Source organism: Clarias gariepinus, chromosome 7 (genome assembly GCF_024256425.1).
Source record: "Clarias gariepinus isolate MV-2021 ecotype Netherlands chromosome 7, CGAR_prim_01v2, whole genome shotgun sequence".
Taxonomy (NCBI): domain Eukaryota; kingdom Metazoa; phylum Chordata; class Actinopteri; order Siluriformes; family Clariidae; genus Clarias; species Clarias gariepinus.
This window is the reverse complement of record NC_071106.1, coordinates 1175121-1195679: the sequence shown is the minus strand read 5'-3', so window position 1 is coordinate 1195679 and position 20559 is coordinate 1175121. Positions and strand designations below refer to the sequence as shown.

The following is a 20559-nucleotide window of genomic DNA, read 5'->3' as shown; positions in this document are numbered from 1 at the left end:
AAAAAAAAAAACAACCTTTGTTGTACTTCATCTTTTTGCAGACACACACACACATGCACCTTTAAATTAAATCCAATTAAATCAGACTAGTAGGATTTTGATACCATTCTTTTTATTTACTATAGGGTCAGTTGTATTATGCTTTCTCTGGAGAATAAACAAACCTGGTACAGTAGATTGTCTTGAAAGTCTTGGACAGTGGTGGACTGGAGCACCATGAAACATTGAATTGCAATTCTTACACACAAAAAAAATAAATGACACAGCAAAATGTTATATTATATTATAACTTGAATAAATCGACTGACATCAGAGTGCGCCGTCGTGTTGGAAGCGTTTATTTAGCAAGTAGCCTTTATTTTTATTTTTATCGATAAATCACACGCGTTTATCAGCCTTTTGATCAAAACGCTGCCTTTTGTAAAGTAAAAGTACGAGCCGCAGGTTTCCGCACAGCGAAGAACAGCTTTATTTCAGTCATAAATTCATAATCACATTCCAGCTATTATTTCCAGCCATGGTCAAATAATGGATGAAATAATTATTCAATACTGGATGATTATTATTATGATAATTATTATTATAAAAAGCCCAAAGAATATTTCATGTCTTCTGATGGTGCTCAATGTCGACACATTTTTACGTTTTAAATAATATATGTTGGCATATTCATTCGCACCATTTAAACCGAGGCATTGCCATGTCTTTCATTGTTTTGTTCCTGTTAAGACATTACAAAAAATATAAAAGGAACTTACAATGAATTTTAAAGCCAGATTTTGGGCATCTTAGGTTTGCTTCAGCATTGGAAACAATATTGTTTTAGGCTAATTAATTATACACAATTCTTCATTGTACTTGGTCCGGCTTTTAGATAAAGTCCTTCCATGCGCCATCTGGTGGATATTCAGTGAAGCACAACACATTTATTTAAATTCCCGAATGTTGCTTGTGGGATTTCGCGGCACGGCGCATGCCGAATTGCGGCATTTCGCGGGAAAAAACCGTGCATTCTTACTGGCCACATCTGTGTGTGTGTGTGTGTGTGTGTGTAATTCTAAAGTAAGCTCCCCTCTCCCCCCTCTTATCTTACACAGTTGCCTTTCCTTCACTCTGTTTTATCGGAAAAATAAACAATAAATCTCTCTAATGACACTCTGTTGAGCGACACACTAATGGAATCACTGCTGTAAAGTAAAAATAAAACTAATGAACAGAGAAGTGTTTCTGTTTAGAGCAGAGAGAAAGAGGGTGTGTGTGTGTGTGTGTGTGTGTGGCATGGTGTCCAATGACACAAACACAGCAGGCTGATAAAGAGAGAGAAAAGGGATCTTTAACCTCTCTAATGAGACTTGCTTTTGCTTTACACCCACGCTGTATACACACATACAGACACAAAATTAAATATGTTTTACACACACACACACACACACACACACACACACACACACACACACACACACACACACACACACGTGGTCACAGTGTTATAGTAAACAGTACACACGTGCACAAATGTTGATTATACCAGTAAGAGACGAGCACTAAGACCCAGCAGGGGGATGATTACCCACAATTCCACAGCACAAGAGAGACAAAAACTGGTGGCTCAGTTGTGATCACGTGACGCTTAGCATCAAAACAAGAAGCCCATGCATGATACATGATACTCGGTACTCGTAAACCAAGACTTATTTATTTTCCAAGTCAAAATTTATTACAAATCTTTACTAGCAAACACTCGCAAACCGCGTTACCCACAATCCAAGTTTCAATTGTATTTGTGAGTAGTTTTGACTTGTTAAAATTGTGTTTATATAAAGTCGAATGTGTGTCTGTGTGTGTGTGTGTGTGTGAGAGAGAGAGAGAAATAATTTTTTTACGAGTTTTATACACCTTCTATTGTGACTTTTTTTTTACATCTGGTATCTGTGGTTGGTTTGCTTGTTTCTGAATATCTGTGTTGGGTGTGTCTGTGTTTCCTGTGCTGCATGCTGCTACTACAGTCTCCCATGTTACACTACTCAGAGTCTGACTGCAGGTTTTGCATTTGGTGGGTTTTGTAGTGGACACCTCCTCTCTCTTTTTTCCCCTGTTTTTGGTTGTAGTGCTCTTTTTAGGTGTCTGCGGGTTTGTGCTGATCTGTCGCTGCTGTACTTCTTTTGGGCAGACTGTAGAAGCGGGGTCAGCTTTAGGGGTAGGGTTACCGCCAGCAGCAATTACTGTACTGACATCTGGGTGTACACTCGCTCTGTTTACAGTAGTGTTGGTGTTCGTATCAGCGCCAGGTTTGGTGTGTCCCCCTGTGCTGACGGTGTGTTCAGGACTGACCTTTATGGGCTGTGACTCGTGTCTGTCGCTAGTCTGGGATCTGGTGAGGCCCGCAGGAGGCTCGGGCTTCTCAGGGTTCTCCCACTGCCTGTACCTGTGCTGCCAACGCTGTTTCCCAGCTGAGTGGCTCCCCAGCTCCACAGCTACGTGCAGACAGCTCAGCCTTTTGTGTCCAGTGTCCCTGCACTCAAAACACCTCAGCCGCTCCGTGGTGGCAAAAACAGTGTAGCAGTTCTTCCTCTCTTTACACTTGAAGTTTACATTTAGTGTTTCTCCCTTGTTCTTTAAAATCATTAAAATCTGACAGTGGAAGGAGAGGACATGTCACATTTGGAGCTCTTGCATCTGAGCAGCATAGCTCTTATTGGGCCGACGAACTTCCTGAAGAAGACCAGCTTCTTCATGATTTCCTCGTCCTTTATGATCGGGGGCACATTAGATATCACCACCCGTAGAGCAGTTCCTCTAACACTTATTACAGTTTTATTAGTGTACTTATGAGACAGAGTCTCCTCAGTGGCCATGCTGCCCCGCTCACGCTCTCTCACTATGAACTTTTTTTTTAACTAAAATTAACATTTACAAAGTATGTAGGGGAAAAAACAGCAGTCTTTCAGCAATTGGCAAAACGCTAAATAGCCTTCCCTCTCCTCACACCCAGCGCATGAACTGGGTGTGAGGAGAGGGAACCACTTTCTTTCTTAACAGGTGAAAGTAAACGTGAGTACATGAACATAAAGCTGTAATATATGAATAATCTGATTATTTACTAATTTCATCAGAAAGTTGGGACTTTAAAACATGTGACTGATTACTTATTTCAGGCCTGTATCATAAGTAAAAGTTTTCTCCAACACAAAGCTGAAATACAGTAGTCATTCAGTAGTCAAAAAAACATTCTTACTAATTATTAAAATCTTTCACATAATCATTTAAACATAAGTGGTACTAATACTGAGTATATTCTTTAAACTAGAAATAAAGTAGGTTTATTAAAACGAGAAGCAAATTGTTTAGTGTGGTGTTGATGTAGAGAACATTTGTTTTAAAACACTGAACTACATGTGGACCTGCTCATTACACAAACCAAAGAGATGATTATTGACTTTCGTCTGTCCGGTCCTTGTTTCCCCGGTTACCTGTCTCCATCAAGAGAGTGAATGTTGAGAGGGTCAGGTCATATAGTTACCAGGGACTACAGCTGGATGACAAAATGAACTGGTCAGTGAACACTGTATAAGAAAGGTCAGAGCCGGCTGTTCTTCTTGAGGAGACTACGATTCTTCAACATCTGTAAAAAGATCCTGCTGATGTTTTTTCAATCAGTCATCAACAGTGTGCTCCTGGGGAGGTAGTCTGAAAAGCAGGGATGCCACATGATTGGACAAGGTGGTCAGTAGAGCTGGTTCAGTGGTAAGTGTTGAGCTGGACTCTCTCTCGAGGAAGTGGTCCAATCCTGTCCATCATGGTCAACCCCGACCACCCACTGCACATTTTCTTAGTTTTCTGCAAATGAAGGAATGTCAGTAGAAGCCTTCTGTTGTAAAGCTACTCAGGAAATCCTTTATCCCAGAGCCATTCAGCTCTCCAACACCTCTCTGCAGGGACATGGTTATATTAAACCTTGCATAATTTGTTCCCGAAGTGTGCTTGTATATTAAAACACTTGTATATTAATGAGAATTTCCCCATAATAAATAATAAAAACTCGGATTATTTGTTTCACAGCCCAAAAATATTCACATAAAAATAATAAATACAAAATATAAAGTAGAAAAAAAAAAATTAAATCTTTAGCACTTTACCTTTAAAAAAAAAACTAATAATAAATCCCGACAGGTACGTTTTTCCATTAGTGTGTTTGTGCGCACACACACTGTGTATGTGTGTGAAGCTATCATGTATCATGTCTGTGATGTTGGAGAGTTGTAGCAGTCTCGTTTGTACTGTAGGCTGTACCATATTCTGAGAAAGTATAGTTTGGTGCCGATTCTGTTGTGGAAATAATTGCCAAGACTAAACATATTCTATAACAATTTTTAGCAATGTTTTTTTAAATCATTTTTTCAATAATAAAATTGCAATGTCTTTTAGTTTTGTGGACTCTTTGGAACACTCCGGTACCATGGCAACCACTTATAACAGTTAAGTTTAGTCTCAACATAATCTAAGGAAAGATATTTGAAATTTAAATGAGGATAATTATTATATATTTTAAAAGATCAACAAATCTATAAAGAAGGACACTAATTTGCCATCACTGTCAACTTTTAAAAGGAAAATATATAAATCTTAAAGATAAATATTATAGAAAACAGCAGCTTTGGTTGCAATGTTACCTGGTGCAATGAAGTGTTTTATTGTGTGTGCATGTACTTTATGAATGATTTTTCACATGTGAAGCGGATATTTTTTTCTGAGCTGAATTTTAAAACATGGTTGTGTCATTTTCAATTCAATTCAATTCAATTTTATTTGTATAGCGCTTTTAGCAATTTTCATTGCCGCAAAATTTTCATTTTGTGTTTATTAAACATAATAAACAGTTATATTACTCTCTATATATTTCTCTTTCTCGCTCTCTTTTTTCTTACAGAACAATATACAGTGGAACTTGAATTGCAAATACAAAAAAATTTTTTGCAAGTGTTTCACCAGATAAGCAAATAAAAAAAAATTTAAATAAATTTTAACTCAGTAAATGAGCAAGATCTTGAAACACTAGCAGTATTGTGGGTAATCTTCTCCCATGCTCGTCTCAGTGCGTGTGTATAATCTTCTATAATCAACATCCATGCCCACATATTTACTTTAACACTGTGACCACATGTGTTTGTGTGTGTGTGTGTTTGTGTGTGTGTGTGTGTGTGTGTGTACGCTTGTGTGACTGAGAAATTGTTGGTAAACTGGTGTCTTAAAGACGTACTACACAGCAGCCCCACGTTCCCCTGCTTCCTCCTCTCCTATTTCTGGTCTCAAACACTACAGAGATGATTCTTTTCAAAGGTAAAGTACAGGTTAATTTGTTTTATTTTTACTTTACATTTTGTATTAATAAACTCCAACCGAAAGCAGGACACCAGGACGAGTCAGACAGGTCCAGAGGACAGAGGGATCACTGGCAGCTCAGGAGCGACATATATAGATCGACAGAGAGACAGGGGGAGAGGGAAAGAGAAGAGGAAAGAGCAGAAGAGAAGGAGAGATAACAGTTAACAGTTGGGTATCGTCACAGTCACACAATGTATAATGTATATAAGGAAATTCACTTTGATATGAGTGTTTTGATATACAAGCATGCTTCCAGAACCAATTATGCTAGCAATTTAAGGTTCCACTGTATTTTATATTTTACTGTATTTAAAGGTAATTTCATTTTACCTTTTTGATACCAGGGTTGTACTATACAAAATTTTTATTAATATGATGTTGGAGAAGTTTGAGAAAACCAGAGTCTACAAGAGGAGCAGCACAAGAAACAAAGGCAGGCTGCTGATATTGCAAAAATAAGAAAATATTCAAAGTGTGACTATTGCAAAGAATGAACTGCTCTTAGTGTGAAAAAAAAATAAAAACATTAGAAAATGAAGCTTTAAAATAAGGGTGAAAGAGCAGTGGTGAAAAAGGTGGATGTCTTGTCTTGTTTTAGTCTATTGGACATTCTTTAGTACTGCGTGAGACAGGCCGAAACCATGTTGAGTCAAAGGACTGATAAATTAAACAAAATGTTGTGAGCTACTGGATCATCACACAATCATAAAAACAAGCAGACCTCCTCACAACCTCATATTCTCTCCATGTAAAACATTTTGAAACATTAGGACTTTCCACTCTTATCATATAGGAACATTATTATTTTTCTAATATGTCCTTAACTTAAATATTGGCCAAAGCAACACCATTTAAGATATCACAAATTCCTTCACAGTTCCACACCAGCCATGTCTTACCAAATGTTGGAAGTAAATATTTCCTGCTGCCAGTTAGGGGCACATTGACTGAGATGCACAATAGTCATACTCATGTGATCAGCCTTTTTCTCTTAACATAAAGCTGATAAATAAAACAAATGTTGTAAACTACTTAAACATTACAATATCAAATTAGCAAACTTCATCACAATCACTTGCTCTCTATATAAAATATTTTAAAACATTAGGACTTTCCACTCTTTAGATATAAGGACATAAATCTCTATTTAATTTTCTATCCTTACCCCAGCAACACCAATTCTAAAATTCTAAAACATCAGCAGTGTCTTGCCTGGCTGATCATCAGAAATTCAGGGACAAAATATTAGAGATTTCTAAAAGTAAACACTTCCTGCTGGCAGTTGGTGGCGCTATGACTGAGACTCAAAGACAGTAGCAATATCCATATGATCAGCTTTCTTCTCTTAACATAAAGCTGAGATTTAATGTACATCATTTAATATTCACAGAAGTTATTAGCCAACTTCTGTTTTCTTTTATTCACTATACGTTTAAAGCCTGACGCTGCACTGTTTAAGCAATCTTGAATCTTAAATCCTGAAATATCAAAAATCCTCTCATAATTTTGCATCATCAGTGTCTTGAGATCAAGTGGACTCGCTTTGGTGGCGATCGTGTAAATTCCCATCGATGAGTATATCAAATTCCATTGTGTGTTCCATCAAAATGCTTAATGAGCTAATGTTTAGCTTAATGAGCTGTTTAATTTAAATGTCGACTAGGGTTTGCAGGTATACATGCAAGTGTGTACAGTATGAGCTATGTGGCCACATGTTCCGGGCAGCGCTGTGAAGGAAGTTTGCCACTTGCATCCTAATGACTGCAGATTGCCACTTGTGTGATTCACATGTTAAGAACCCTAAAAACCCTGGTTAATCAACAGAAAATATATAAACAAGAACTAGAGCGCCCTGAGCACATCATGACATCTGCACTATGAGATATCAACACTGTCATAGCGAGTCGATGATGTTATAGTGCTTGGGCCCTAATTAAAGGCCGGAATTTCCTTATGTGCCAGCTTATGCACCTGTTTGACAACATTAAAATTTACCCCTAAAGTTCTTGTTATTGTTAGCTGCAGTATAACTTCTTGTTAATTTCTGAATGTAAAAAACAAGGTTCTTCATACAAAATTGTTAAACTTGAAAATAATGGTGTCAACTCAACAGGTGGGAGGGGATTTGATTAAATTCACTTTAGGATTTGGGCTTAGAATAAAATTACATTTCGAAAAGTAGATCCTACCACTACCTATGTTTAAGAGAGAGATTCCTCTAGATATAAATTTGACAGTATCAGTCTCTACTGTGTTTTCTGTCTTTAGAATACAATATCCTGTGCAAAACCTTTTAAAACCTTTTCTCCTTATTATCTTAGTGAAACTGTGGAAAGACCAGTCTCCCCTGGACTCAACAATATGTCCATTGAGAGCTACCATTAAATTAATCTGCCTTAGAGCTTCAAAAGCAGGAGAGGCACTCAGAAAAAGTATTATTTTATCCCTCAGGTCAATATTTTATGAATATAATATATTTCTCTAAAACTAACAGTGGGTTAATAGCAGAGGTGTGGACTCGAGTCATGTGACTTGGACTCGAGTCAGACTCGAGTCATGAATTTGATGACTTTAGACTCGACTTGACAAAATATAAAAAGACTTGCAACTCGACTTGGACTTTAACATAAATAACTCGGACTTTCACTTGGACTTGCGCCTATTGACTTGTAAAGACTTGCTACTTCCCATAAAAAGCCCAAAGATAAAAAGTATGTTAACACGGTCCGCTCTATCTCTGTTTATGTGTCTGTGCACGTGTGTGTGACAGAGAGCACGCGCGCATTCGGCACGACATCCAATCAAAGTACCGTAGATTCTTTTGATTCGACAGCGTCCAACACGTGACAACAACGTGCACGCGCCAGTTCGCGAAATGATACCGAAGGTAGCTTCGTTTGGCTATATGCGCGGACCACTGAGCTTCTACGGAACGCAGTAAAGGCCAAAAAGGAAATTGTTAGCGTTTTTTAATCCCCTGACGAACTCTAGCCATCAGGATGTGTTTCCCTTGTTATCTTGGACATATTTAGAATGATGAACCTCGGCTGAGTCACTTGTAGGCTGTAAACATGTCAGTACATGTGTTGTATTGTTTATATTTAATCACTGGTATACACTACCCATGATTTGATGATTTCTTTCATATGCAGTTTGGGTTTATTCAAATAATGTGACCTAGTGAATTAACATTAGACGGATAAAATGCTAATTATCTCGCATAATAATAATAATAATAATAATAATTATTATTATTATTATTATATATTTAATTATAATAATACTTATTATTATTATTATTATTATTATTATAATATATAATATTTAATTATAATATAATAATATTTATTATTATTAATTTATATATAATAATAATAATAATTATTATTATTATTAATGTCTTGAGACTGCATCTGACGGGTCTCTATTTTGGCATTATGGTTTTGCTGAAAAGGCATATTTGATATGAAATATCAGACAAAACACTGACATGTTTACAGCCTACAAGTGACTCAGCCGAGGTTCATCATTCTAAATATGTCCAAGATAACAAGGGAAACACATCCTGATGGCTAGAGTTTGTCAGGGATTAAAAAACACTAACTGTCCTTTTTATTCTTTACCGCGCTCCGTAGAATCTCAGTGGTCTACACATAACCCTTCGCGGGCGAGCCTTCTCCTAAATGCGCGTTCCCTGTGCCCTTTTCATGGGGGTGGGGCTAAAAAAATGTATCCTGATGGGGGATCCAACTTTGACACAGCACCGGATTGTTTGTATGAGGTAGCCTACGTGAGTGTATCACACAAGGTAGGGAGCAAAGTTCTTTAATGCTATGTGAAGAAAACAACGTTATTGTTTGTATGAAGTAGCCCACTTCATTGAGAATATGTGCTACCCTTTTACAATGCTACTAGCATTCACTAACATTTGTATTTTTATGTATCTGAGCAATGTTCTTTCATAAAAAAAGGTTTGTTTAATAAATACAGATCTTACAACCATACATAATCTGTATACATTTTATTTTTCTGCTAATAAGACTTGAAAAGACTCGAAAGTCAAACCGTAGGACTTTGGACTTGACTTGAGACTTGTTGGCTTTGACTTGGACCTTGACTCGGGACTTGCCTGTCTTGACTCGGGACTTGACTCGGGACTTGAGAGCAATGAATTGAGACTTACTTGTGACTTGCCAAACAATGACTTTGTCCCACCACTGGTTAATGGTATTAAAAGCATAAACAAGATACTGTAGTAGAGTATGATTATGTGTATTTACTCAAACCAATAATTAAGAAACCTGACCTCGACCCCTGTCAGCTGTCCAGTTACAGACCGATATCAAACCTCCCCTTTATCTCTAAGATCCTGGAAAAGATAGTAGCGGAGCAGCTATGCTCATATATACATAGAAATGGCATACATGAACTGTATCAGTCAGGATTTAGGCCTCATCACAGTACAGAGACAGCACTCGTTAAAGTAGTAAATGACATTCTATTGGCCTCTGATCAGGGTTGTGTAACTATGCTTGTATTACTTGACCTCAGTGCAGCTTTTGACACCATTGATCACGCTATTCTTCTTCACAGATTAGAAAATGTAGTGGGAATTAAGGGTACAGCCCTCTCCTGGCTCAGATCCTATCTGACCCATCGTTATCAGTATGTAGACTTAAATGGTGATTATTCTGCATGCTCTCTAGTGGAGTTTGGCGTTCCGCAGGGTTCAGTTTTAGGTCCACTGCTTTTTTCCCTTTACATGCTTCCTCTGGGCAACATAATCCGTAAGCATGGTATTAGTTTTCATTGTTATGCTGACGATACACAGTTATATGTCTCAGCAAAACCTGATGAGAAAAAACAGCTTACTAAAATTGAGCAATGTGTGCAGGACATAAGAAATTGGATGCTAATTAACTTCCTTCTGCTAAATCCGGATAAGACAGAAGTTCCAGTCATAGGACCGCATACAGCTAGGAGTAAAATTTTAGATCACACCATAACTTTAGATGGCCTTTCTGTTCCATCAAATGCAACAGTGAAAGACCTTGGTGTGATTATTGATTCCAGCCTTTCATTTGAAGCACATGTAGATAATATTACCAGGATAGCATTCTTTCACCTCAGAAATATTGCCAGAATAAGAAATTTATTGTCGCTAAACGACGCAGAAAAACTAGTTCATGCTTTTATCACCTCTAGGTTGGACTATTGTAATGCCTTACTGTCTGGTTGTTCAGCTAGATGCATAAATAAGCTTCAGCTAGTCCAGAATGCAGCAGCGAGAGTCCTCACCAGAACCAGAAGATATGAGCACATCACCCCTATCTTATCTTCACTCCATTGGCTCCCTGTGAAATTTCGCATTGATTTTAAAATACTACTCTTGACATATAAAGCATTAAATGGTCTCGCGCCGCAGTACCTGAGCGAACTGCTAGTGTCTTACGATCCGCCACGCCTACTTCGATCAAAGGATGCAGGCTGCTTGTCAGTACCGCGTATTATGAAAAATACAGCTGGGGGCAGAGCTTTTTCTTACAAAGCCCCAAAGTTATGGAATAGTCTTCCAAATAGTGTTCGGGACTCAGACACAGTCTCAGTGTTTAAGTCACACAATGTATAATGTGAATGTATATTAACTGTAGAGTGCAAGCAGAGACTCCGGCAGGACTAACTATGACATCATAACTAAAAGGAAGAGCCAGAAGGAAACACAAACATGAGGGGGAACTGAGATGTAAAGCAAACAATCACCTCACCGTCAACAAACCTGAGTGATCAATGAGAGTGAGGAAGACAGCATCTAAACTAACCAGTTCACTATAATACTTAACGTCCATAAGTCCCCCAGATCTGCTCCTTTACTTAAGGCAAATCTATTTATAAAAATGCTTGGGTAAATAAATAGGTTTTTAGCCTAGACTTAAACACTGAGACTGTGTTTAAGTTCCGAACACTATTTGGAAGACTATTCCATAATTTTGGGGCTTTGTAAGAAAAAGCTCTGCCCCCAGCTGTAGTTTTAATAACCTAGAGGTGATAAAAGCATGAACTAGTTTTTCTGCATCAATTTGTGACAATATATTCCTTACCTTGCCAATATTTTTAAGGTGAAAGAATGTTTTCCTGGTAATGTTATCTACATGTGTGCTTTAAATAAAAGATTGAAATCTATAATCACTACGAGGTCTTTTACTGTGGTACATGATGAAACAGAAAGGCCGTTTAAAGTTACAGTGTGACCAAAAAGCTTGCTTCTAGCTGCATGCAGTCCTATTACTAGAACTTCTGTCTTGTCAGGATCAGGACCTAAATCACATTAGTTAAACAAAAATGGCAGTTATATTTTTGATATCTAATTTTTGTACTGACTAGTTAGCCTAGCCTGGTAATATTGCCATAAGATTTTGCTATTGAATATTTATCAGCCCTCCTGCAAACTACCATCCCTGAAGAAACACCAAGAGATTAGAGACAAATATTATAATAATGCCAAATCACAGACAAAGTATGTATATAGTGACTTTTACTCCCTGTCACTGCAGAGTCATTCCAAAGGCTGACACATTACAAAAAAAAAGGTTAAGGTAAATAAGAATTAAGGGCAAAGCTTTTCCCAAAGTTAAAAAGACAAAGCTTGTTAAAAAAAAATAATAGAAGAATTGAATAATGTGTGCAATGTGCTCTGAATGGCTTGCCAGTCATCTCTGACATACTTACTGACCAGGATAGAACCACACACACACACACACACACATGTGCATTCTAGAAAAAGAAGATATTTAAGTTTTAATATAAAGTGCATAAGTGTCCATTTATTACTACATCAAAAGAGAATAAACCGGGAAAAACATAAGAAGGGAAAGTTTGTATAGACAACCAGCAGTGAGCCATAGAAACTGTTGTTATATAAATTATAAGGTGGAAGAGAAGGAAGGAAGCCAGAGCAAATTACACTGTAGAAAAGCTGCCTCAATGTAAAAAGGTTTAGGAACAAGTTGCACATCTTTTTTCTTACGTTTACTCAACTTTTAGAGAAATTTGCTGGTCAAACTAAATATTTCACATTGCTTTTTAGTTGACACAACTTGTACCAGTTCAAAAGTACCAGCAATTCAAATTTTTAAGTCAGCTCAGGTAGTATTGATTGTGGGCTCAATTAATGATATTTCTCTAGGGTTGACTTAGTCCAACTTTTCATCTAGGTAAAAGTAAAACTCTTAAAAGGGCAACATACAGTACATACTGTACATCCTGTAATGTGGTATAACAACCTAGTAGTGGCCGTTGGTTTGCTTTATTAGAATTTGATGGCATTTTGCTTTCAGTTCGGTCTGCATCACTGCCATCTATTTTGTCAGGGGTGCAATTTTTTCTCTTCCCCATTGTATTATTTGTATCATTTTTCATTCATTTATTTATTTTTTACTCAGTAGTGAATATGATTTAAAATGTATTGAAGTACAATACTGTAAACAAAACATACTAAAGTATGAGTAAAATTACAGATTTTAAAAACTACTTTAAAAAGTAGGCCTAGAAGTACACAAAAAAAACCCTCCTCAATTACAGTAACGCGAGTAAATGTAATTCATTACTTTCCACCTCTGGCCCACTGATTGGTTTAAGTAATTAATTTTTCTATAAAAACAAATTGGCCTAATAATACCCCAACAATTAAAACACACAAACATTACTTAGTTAGTTCAGTGTTAATGTAAGAAGTTGATATCGAGTTTATACTGGGTTACAGTGTGCGTACATGGGAAGTACTGGAAGTGATCGCTTTCTATTTCCTGTTAGTGTTGATCGATCGGCTGGTATTCTCACACTGATTAGTATTAACTGATTAACACAGCACCACCTGTATTTCCCGCTCAACTCAGTGCATTTGCGAGTATTGCTGATTCATGCCTGCAAGATGTTTATATGCACGTGCTGTACATAATTGATAGACATTTCCACTTGGTTATTGTGCGCGCGCGATATGCCATGACTGTTATCGCATGTATCGATCATTCTGTCGGTACATGTTTATCGGCCGCTATGCCGCATTTATGTGCCGATACTGCCCTCTGGTGGTTATTTAAAGCATAAGCGCCTGTGTTATATAGGGACATAGTGTTGTTATATTGTTTGTTGTTTACTTGGCACTGTCGTATTCATACTTAAGTCTATTTTTCTCGTTTAATTCATTCAGAAACCACACGCACGTGTCACTGAAAAGTCTTCAGTAAATAAGATCTCGTTCAACCCATTGAGTGTTTCTCTTTAATTAAGAAACCATCTCACTCACTTAAAGTTAATATCCAACGAACCCCCCATTTCAGGGGTTGGGTGGCTTTATAGGTGTTTGTCCAGTCCTTTTGGAATTCAATGTTTGGAGCACAGACCTGATCAAACATCACTCCTACAATTCCTGTGACTACTATAACATCACTTTTATCCACATTTTGATGATAGCACACAATACTCTCAGTTGGAATATTTTACTCACCCTCAGCTCGGACTGCTGTGGATATGTCTGCTTAAACGACTCGTGTTTTATCTCCACATTATTGCTGCTTATTAGCCCCACGGTTTTGGAACATATAAGACAAACCGGTTTTAAATTCCTGCAGGAGCAATAAACTTACATTATCTGTCCATACATCTTTGAAAGCAATCGAGAGAAAACCACTATATTTTCCCAAAAAGCTGCTGTGACATAATCTGGCACATAACTGCTCATAACGTTCCTTCTATTCAACATTTTGGTGTCTTTTATAATAATAATAATAATAATAATAATAATAATACATTTTATTTCTAGACACATTTCATGACACTCAAGGACACCTTACATACCATAAAAAATAAATAAATGGAAAAAAAAATAATAATAATAATAAAGGACAATATACATGCAATGCAGTATTAAAAGTATGTCTGCCTGAAGAGATGTGTTTTTAAATGGGATTTGAAGACAGAAATAGAGTTACTATTACGGATATCAAGAGGTAGTAGATTCCACAGGTAAGGAGCAGCGTAGCTAAAAGCTCGAGATCCCATGGTTGCCAAACGAGGAAGAACGAAATTTGGTGACGATGATGATCTCAGATTTCTTAAAGGAGGTATAGGTTAGGAGAAGATCTGTTAAATATGATGGAGCCAGGTTATGTAATGCCTTATAAACAAAAAACAGAGTTTTATAATGTGTGCGCTGTTGGACAGGAAGCCAGTGTAACTGTTGAAGGACAGGAGTTATGTGGTCCATTGTATCTATCCACCATGTAGTCACATTGGACTAGTTCCAGGGTGAACTCTGGTGCTGTTAGCTGCCGCTACTCTCGGGAGCGATTTGTTAGTTTCTCTTGTATTTTTTTATGCGTTTTCGTAACTCTACCGTGTGTTGCTGCACATGTGTAGTAGTCTAACTACAGCAGTGTTTTAACCTGACCTGTCTGCTAACCGGGGTAACTGTCAGCGCGTGTATTGTGTATTATACCTGCCCCTGGCTCCAAGCACCTAGTTCCAGCTATTAGCGACTTTGGCGGCTCGGTGGCCGTTTCAGCGGACATCGCTGGCTATCGCAGCTTTTCCCAGCTGTTCTGGCTCACTGGTGATCCCCGGTCGTGGACACTGGCGGTATTGCGGCTACTGACGACCACTGGCGGCTGCTTTAACTATCGGCGACCACTGGCGATTACTGTCGGCTGCTCCGACGACCACTGAGGGCTACCGGCGATAACCGGTTTCTGTCCTTGACTACCTGTCGGCTGTTCGTGCTATCGGTGGTTACCTGGTGCGGATTAGCATTTGACCTCATTCATTAGTTGCTCATTGGGCTGAGTGCCACGCCATCTTTCGGTGACCTACTGCCCTGGGCCTCTAACCAGTGGGAAATATGAGGCTTGTTGACTTGCAGGTCCTGGTTTTATCTGCTTGGATCATCCTCTCACTCATTTGTAATCCAGTGGCTTCAATACTACGATATACGGAATCGGAACTTCTTCAACTTTGGTCTTGTCATTCTCAGCCACCATCAGCACTGCTCTCATATAAGGATATAATTTATATACCTCGCCGTAAATATGTTCACCGGGGCTCTCGTCGGAATTACGACTTCGACGATACGACAGCAATACTTCAAAACCTCGTCCGCCAAGAAAAACTACATGATCTGTTTTTATGGCACAGATTTAACTTCAGCCAAGAAAGGGCTCTCATAGACTGTGGCCCTCGTACTGTCCTCGACAGCACATTTTACATTTGCGGCCAGCCGGCCTCACCCTGTCCTCTTTCAGCATGGTCTCATATGTAAGTCGAGCATAACAATCTGACGTCTAGGCGGCACACGTGTGGACAGAACACTCTGTGACTACGATTACACACTAGTGACTCGCCGTTAAATTATTCAAAGTCGACCCAGGAAGTACTCATCAGCAGGAAACCAAAAACCAACCGAAGTTCCTCGAAATAAAGAATGAAAAAGAAATCTCTTTCCCAACTCTTTGGAAATTAACTTGCACTATTTTTTCCAACGGTTTTATTGCTTTATTTCAAACATTTACACTCTAAATATACAATATTTCTCCTGTTATCTCGTTCTGTAAAATGGCTGCTTCTCACTCACTCATCTTCTATACCGCTTTATCCTGTATTCAAGGTCGAGGGAAATGCCCTCTAGAGAAGAATAATAGTTACTAGCCCATTTTTTTAAATCAAAAGTTTTTTAACTACCATAAATGTAATTGGATTACACAGTCATGGCCAGGCAGCAGCACCCAGCACACTTCCAGTGCAGCCTCAGGTGTGAGTCGAGCACGACAAATTAACATCTGTTAGGCACAGTGACAGAAAGGGCTCTCATAGACGGTGGTTCACACAGCTTTCTTCACAGCACATTTTACAGTCACGGCCAGCCAGCCCTACCCGGCCCTCTTTCAGCACGGCCTCAGGTGTGAGTCAAGCACAACAATACGACATCTGAGTGGCTTTCCTGGCTGGGAAACTAGGGCCTTACTTCGAGGCAGCAGCCTTTTAGACTGGCTGAGTGGACTTGTGCAGACAGCGGCTCTCACACACACATTAATGGATTGGGAATGGCTGCTGTCTGGCCCCTCGGATTGCATAAATTAGTTGAATAATAGATTAAATAAAAAAATATATAACTAAATAACTGAGACCTTAAATGGCGACCCAACGCGTTAGATTACTCGTTACATCAATAAAGTAATCCAAGTACTTTAACGAATTACTTTGTAACGCCTTACATCCAACACTGGTATTGCTTCTGTCAATATGTCCTGTAGAGTGTTTTCATGTCCTTACAAATTTGTTTCCATTGTTAACGGCTCAAAGAGCGGTCACTACGCTTGAAGAACTAACTGAACTGGTAGAGATCGCAAGAACTTCAGAGCCGATTTAAAATCGGGAGCTTTACTTTCTACAATTTTTTTAAAATACTTAAATAACAACTCAGTATACAGTAATTGATTATACATGCAAAATGGTTTAATTAATCAAACATTGGCACAATTACTCAAGGTTAAAGAGAGCATATAAAGTATAAAGCAAATTTTATTAATAAAACTTATTGAATTTTAAAAAAGTTAAATTTGAATGTAATTGCACTTAAAGTCGGTGGACTTGTTGATATAATTTCGTCAGGAAGCTATTTCGATTTATTTATATAAAAAAAAAAGACATTTCAAATAAATGGTGGATCAAACCTACATGCATCAGTCCACACTGCACTTCCTTAAATTTATAATCAATTTCAATTAATATTACTATCTGGTTACACTAGAACAGATAATCTAGTCTGGTTAACAGATTGTTCAGTTTATCATTGTTAGACCAGATGGAAATTAAACCATGTGTCTGAACAAAAGAGAAAAACAACAGAAATATCTTATAAAACTATATACAATGAAGTGAAGTAAATATTCATGTTCATATTCAAGAATGAATGTGAGATTGTTACAGACGTTTCCTCTATAAGTGATAAATGTGAGTCACTGAGTCGTGCAGGGATCAACACATAACACCGTAGTTTACTTTTACTGAATGGATAGAACAAAAAAAATTTTTTCATTGAATATTAATAATTTAGTCTGAATTTGTTGATCAAAAAAAGGTGTATGAACCTTAGATAATATATGATTACATTAAAAATAAATTGTACAGAAATTGGTATATATTTAAATAACACTCTAGCAGTGACAGCAGAACTTTGACTGAGGAAAGTGAGTTTCAGGTTTCAAGTTAGTGAAAAAGTGAACAAGAAACCATAAGATTCCTTCAAATGTACAGTATCAATGTTCTTTTTTAAAATATATTTTATTGAATTTTGTGTTTTCAAAAACAACAAAAGGATGTTTCAACAGTGTGAAAAAAAAAAAACAGCAAAGATTCCTAAAAACAATAGTAATAGTAACATGGGGGGGGGGGGGGGGGGTGGGGGGGGGGGGAACAACTCAGGACGAAAGAAAAATGATAGACAAATCACAAAGACCCACGGGTCAGGTCACATGGCTTGGCAATGTTAGCAACGTTAGCATGGGTTTGTCCAATACCTTATAAAGGTGATCAGATTTTAAATGCAGACCAGGTTAGGTCAGGTATCTTATAGCGCTGTTTCCTACAGGGTAAAAATATCCTTTAATCAAGGAGGAACAGAAGCACAAAAGAGTTTACAATCCAATCTGTTGATTAAAGGGAAAAATATTTCAATTCCCTTTTAATTTAGATATCATATAGCACAGAAGTAAAGAAATACTCGGCCGTGTTCCAGTTCTCATTGTACATCCACTTTCTTTTTTAAAACCAGTTGGATCTTTTTCTTCTGCTTGATGAATAATAACAGCATGTTTATGACGATGCTCGATAAAGTAAGTTGTTGCATCAATATTTGAATTTTAGGTCACACTCTTAGTTTAATAGTATTTTTTGGTAAGTTGCTCACTATCTTGTGACTAGTAGGTTTTGGTTTACTGTTTTAGGGCCGATATTCTCTGTAATACGTCAGAGTCATTATTGTGCAACATTTCATATTTGTTGTCTGCTTCTGTGTGTGACTTGTGTTTGAGGCCGGTGTACTACTGTACTGTTCTCTGATGTTACACACACCGCCTGAAGTCACTGGTCTTTTGATGTCATTTTCAGTCTCACAGCTACCCTGACTAACACTGCTTCACTGTTGGGATTAAACTGTGCTCTTTATATAGTATTTTATGCAGTTTGGAGGTGTGAAGGCTTTCATTTTTTATTATTCCCCTTTTTCTTTTGTTTTGTTCCTTTGCTCTGTTCTTCAGCCTTAAACGAGCTCCTTGTAGAGTCTGAACTTCTGAGGTCACTCTCAGTTCCAGCCTGGTCCACACTTCTTCCTGAACTGTGCCCACTGCTCTCTCTGTGTTGTGTGACTTGCATTTGTCTGGATCTTTGTTCTCGCTGTACTGTAGAGGAGTCAGGATCTGGAACTGGCTGTTCATTGGACATTTTATCAGTAAAAGCATTCCATTTTTTTCTGACCCATGAGTCCTTGTCATATCTGTAAGAACAAAAGGAATGCAGATATCACTGGGGTTAATTAATCACAGTCTTGATAGTTTTGCACATTTGTGTTAAGCTTCTATAACAGCTGTTTTCTCCTGTATAAAGAATACAAACATTAAATAAATGTAAATAATCAAACATTATAAAACACTGTAACCTGCATTATTGTGCTCTTATTCTCAGGTCTGAGTCAGGACTCAGTTATGAAAGTTTTTAGCCTCTGTGTTTGTAAATAAGATTGTTATTGTACATTTCTATAGACATTACATCACTCTTACATCACACTCTTTCACTCAAATATAATTTTACAGGAAACACATTTAGTTCTGTGTGTTTTAACTTTACTTACAGTAGCTCTCCTCCTGAACGTGTCAGTAACTCCTCGAGACGCTTTGCGACTGATTCTGTTAGTTTATTGTCTCTCAGATCCAGATGTTTCAGATGTGAGGAGTTAAATCTCAGAGCGTCAGTCAGAGCAGCTCCGCCTCCATCTGTTACTCCACAACTGTTCATCCTGCAGAGAGACAGAGGTGTTTACATCAAGAATCACATTCATAAACTCAGTGAATTTAACACGAACACGGCTGATAAATTAATACAGAGATGAAGATCATGTACATTTTGTTTGTGTGCATCAGGAGAACTCTGATTCATGGAAATCATAACCGTAAAGAGTTTCTCACCGCAGTGTCTCCAGTTTACACTCGTGTTTCTTCAGTAGATCACAGAGCTTCTCCACTCCTGAGTCTCCTAGTTCACATTTACTCAGATCCAGATCTCTGATGTGTGATGGATTTGTACAGAGAGCTGAAACCACATCAGTGCAGGATTTCACACTTACTCTGTCACACAGTCTGTAGAGAGAGAGAGAGAGAGAGAGAGAGAGAAATATATTCACAGATTCAGCAGCACTGTGGTGTAATCAAATCATCTGTGTTTAAATAAAAAAAAAATTATTCGCTTTGCATAAGATATAAAAACTGAACATAAAAATGGTGACTTTAATAAGAAATAGCTGTTATATAACATGCACAACTTATAACTACTTGAATGTTATACATGCTGATGTCATTATAAACATGGAGAAAGTATTTTTAATGAATCTGACTGATATCATTAAACTGTTTAATTATAAAGACATTGTTACTCACGTTAGTTTCTGTAGTTTACATTTGGGATTCTTCAGTAAATCACACAGGTTTCTCAGTCCAGACTCTCCTGGTTTATTCCTGTTTAGATTCAGCTCTCTCAGGTGGGAAGGATTTAAACCCAGAGCAGAAATCAGAGTCTCACACTCATCTTCTGTAATACTGCCTTTATTATACAACCTGGAGAGAGAGAGAGAGGGGGGTCAGGTTAGTCTCTCTCACCATACACACACACACTTCCACTTCCTGTCCAGGATAAATCAGCAGCCTGGACACTTCAGAAAGAGATTTCATGTCAATGCTGTTCGATTTTTAATCAGTTTTGTGGAGAATGAAAAGATCAAACCAGCAGAAAACTCCTCCTCCTTAATGACTTTATCAAACGTCATCATGTTTCAATTTCACTCACAAACATCATGGTGTGAAACTCAGATTAATGTTTAGTCAGTGTTTGGTTACTGATGTGATCTGTCTGGTCATGTGA

The 20559-nt window shown here is 37.8% G+C and overlaps 1 protein-coding gene across 1 annotated transcript in view; it reads right to left on the bottom strand.

Moving 5' to 3' along the window:
- Nucleotides 1–1899: 1899 nt before the first annotated feature.
- Nucleotides 1900–20559, bottom strand: part of LOC128528109 (uncharacterized) — a 198088-nt gene continuing 179428 nt past the window's right edge. Inside the window, exons 59-63 of the mRNA XM_053500861.1 lie at nt 20079–20255; nt 19611–19781; nt 19277–19441; nt 18904–18922; nt 1900–2631 (exon numbers count right to left, since the gene is read on the bottom strand). Coding sequence (XP_053356836.1) covers nt 1900–2631; nt 18904–18922; nt 19277–19441; nt 19611–19781; nt 20079–20255 — 1264 coding nt within the window. The remainder of the gene's footprint in view (nt 2632–18903; nt 18923–19276; nt 19442–19610; nt 19782–20078; nt 20256–20559) is intronic.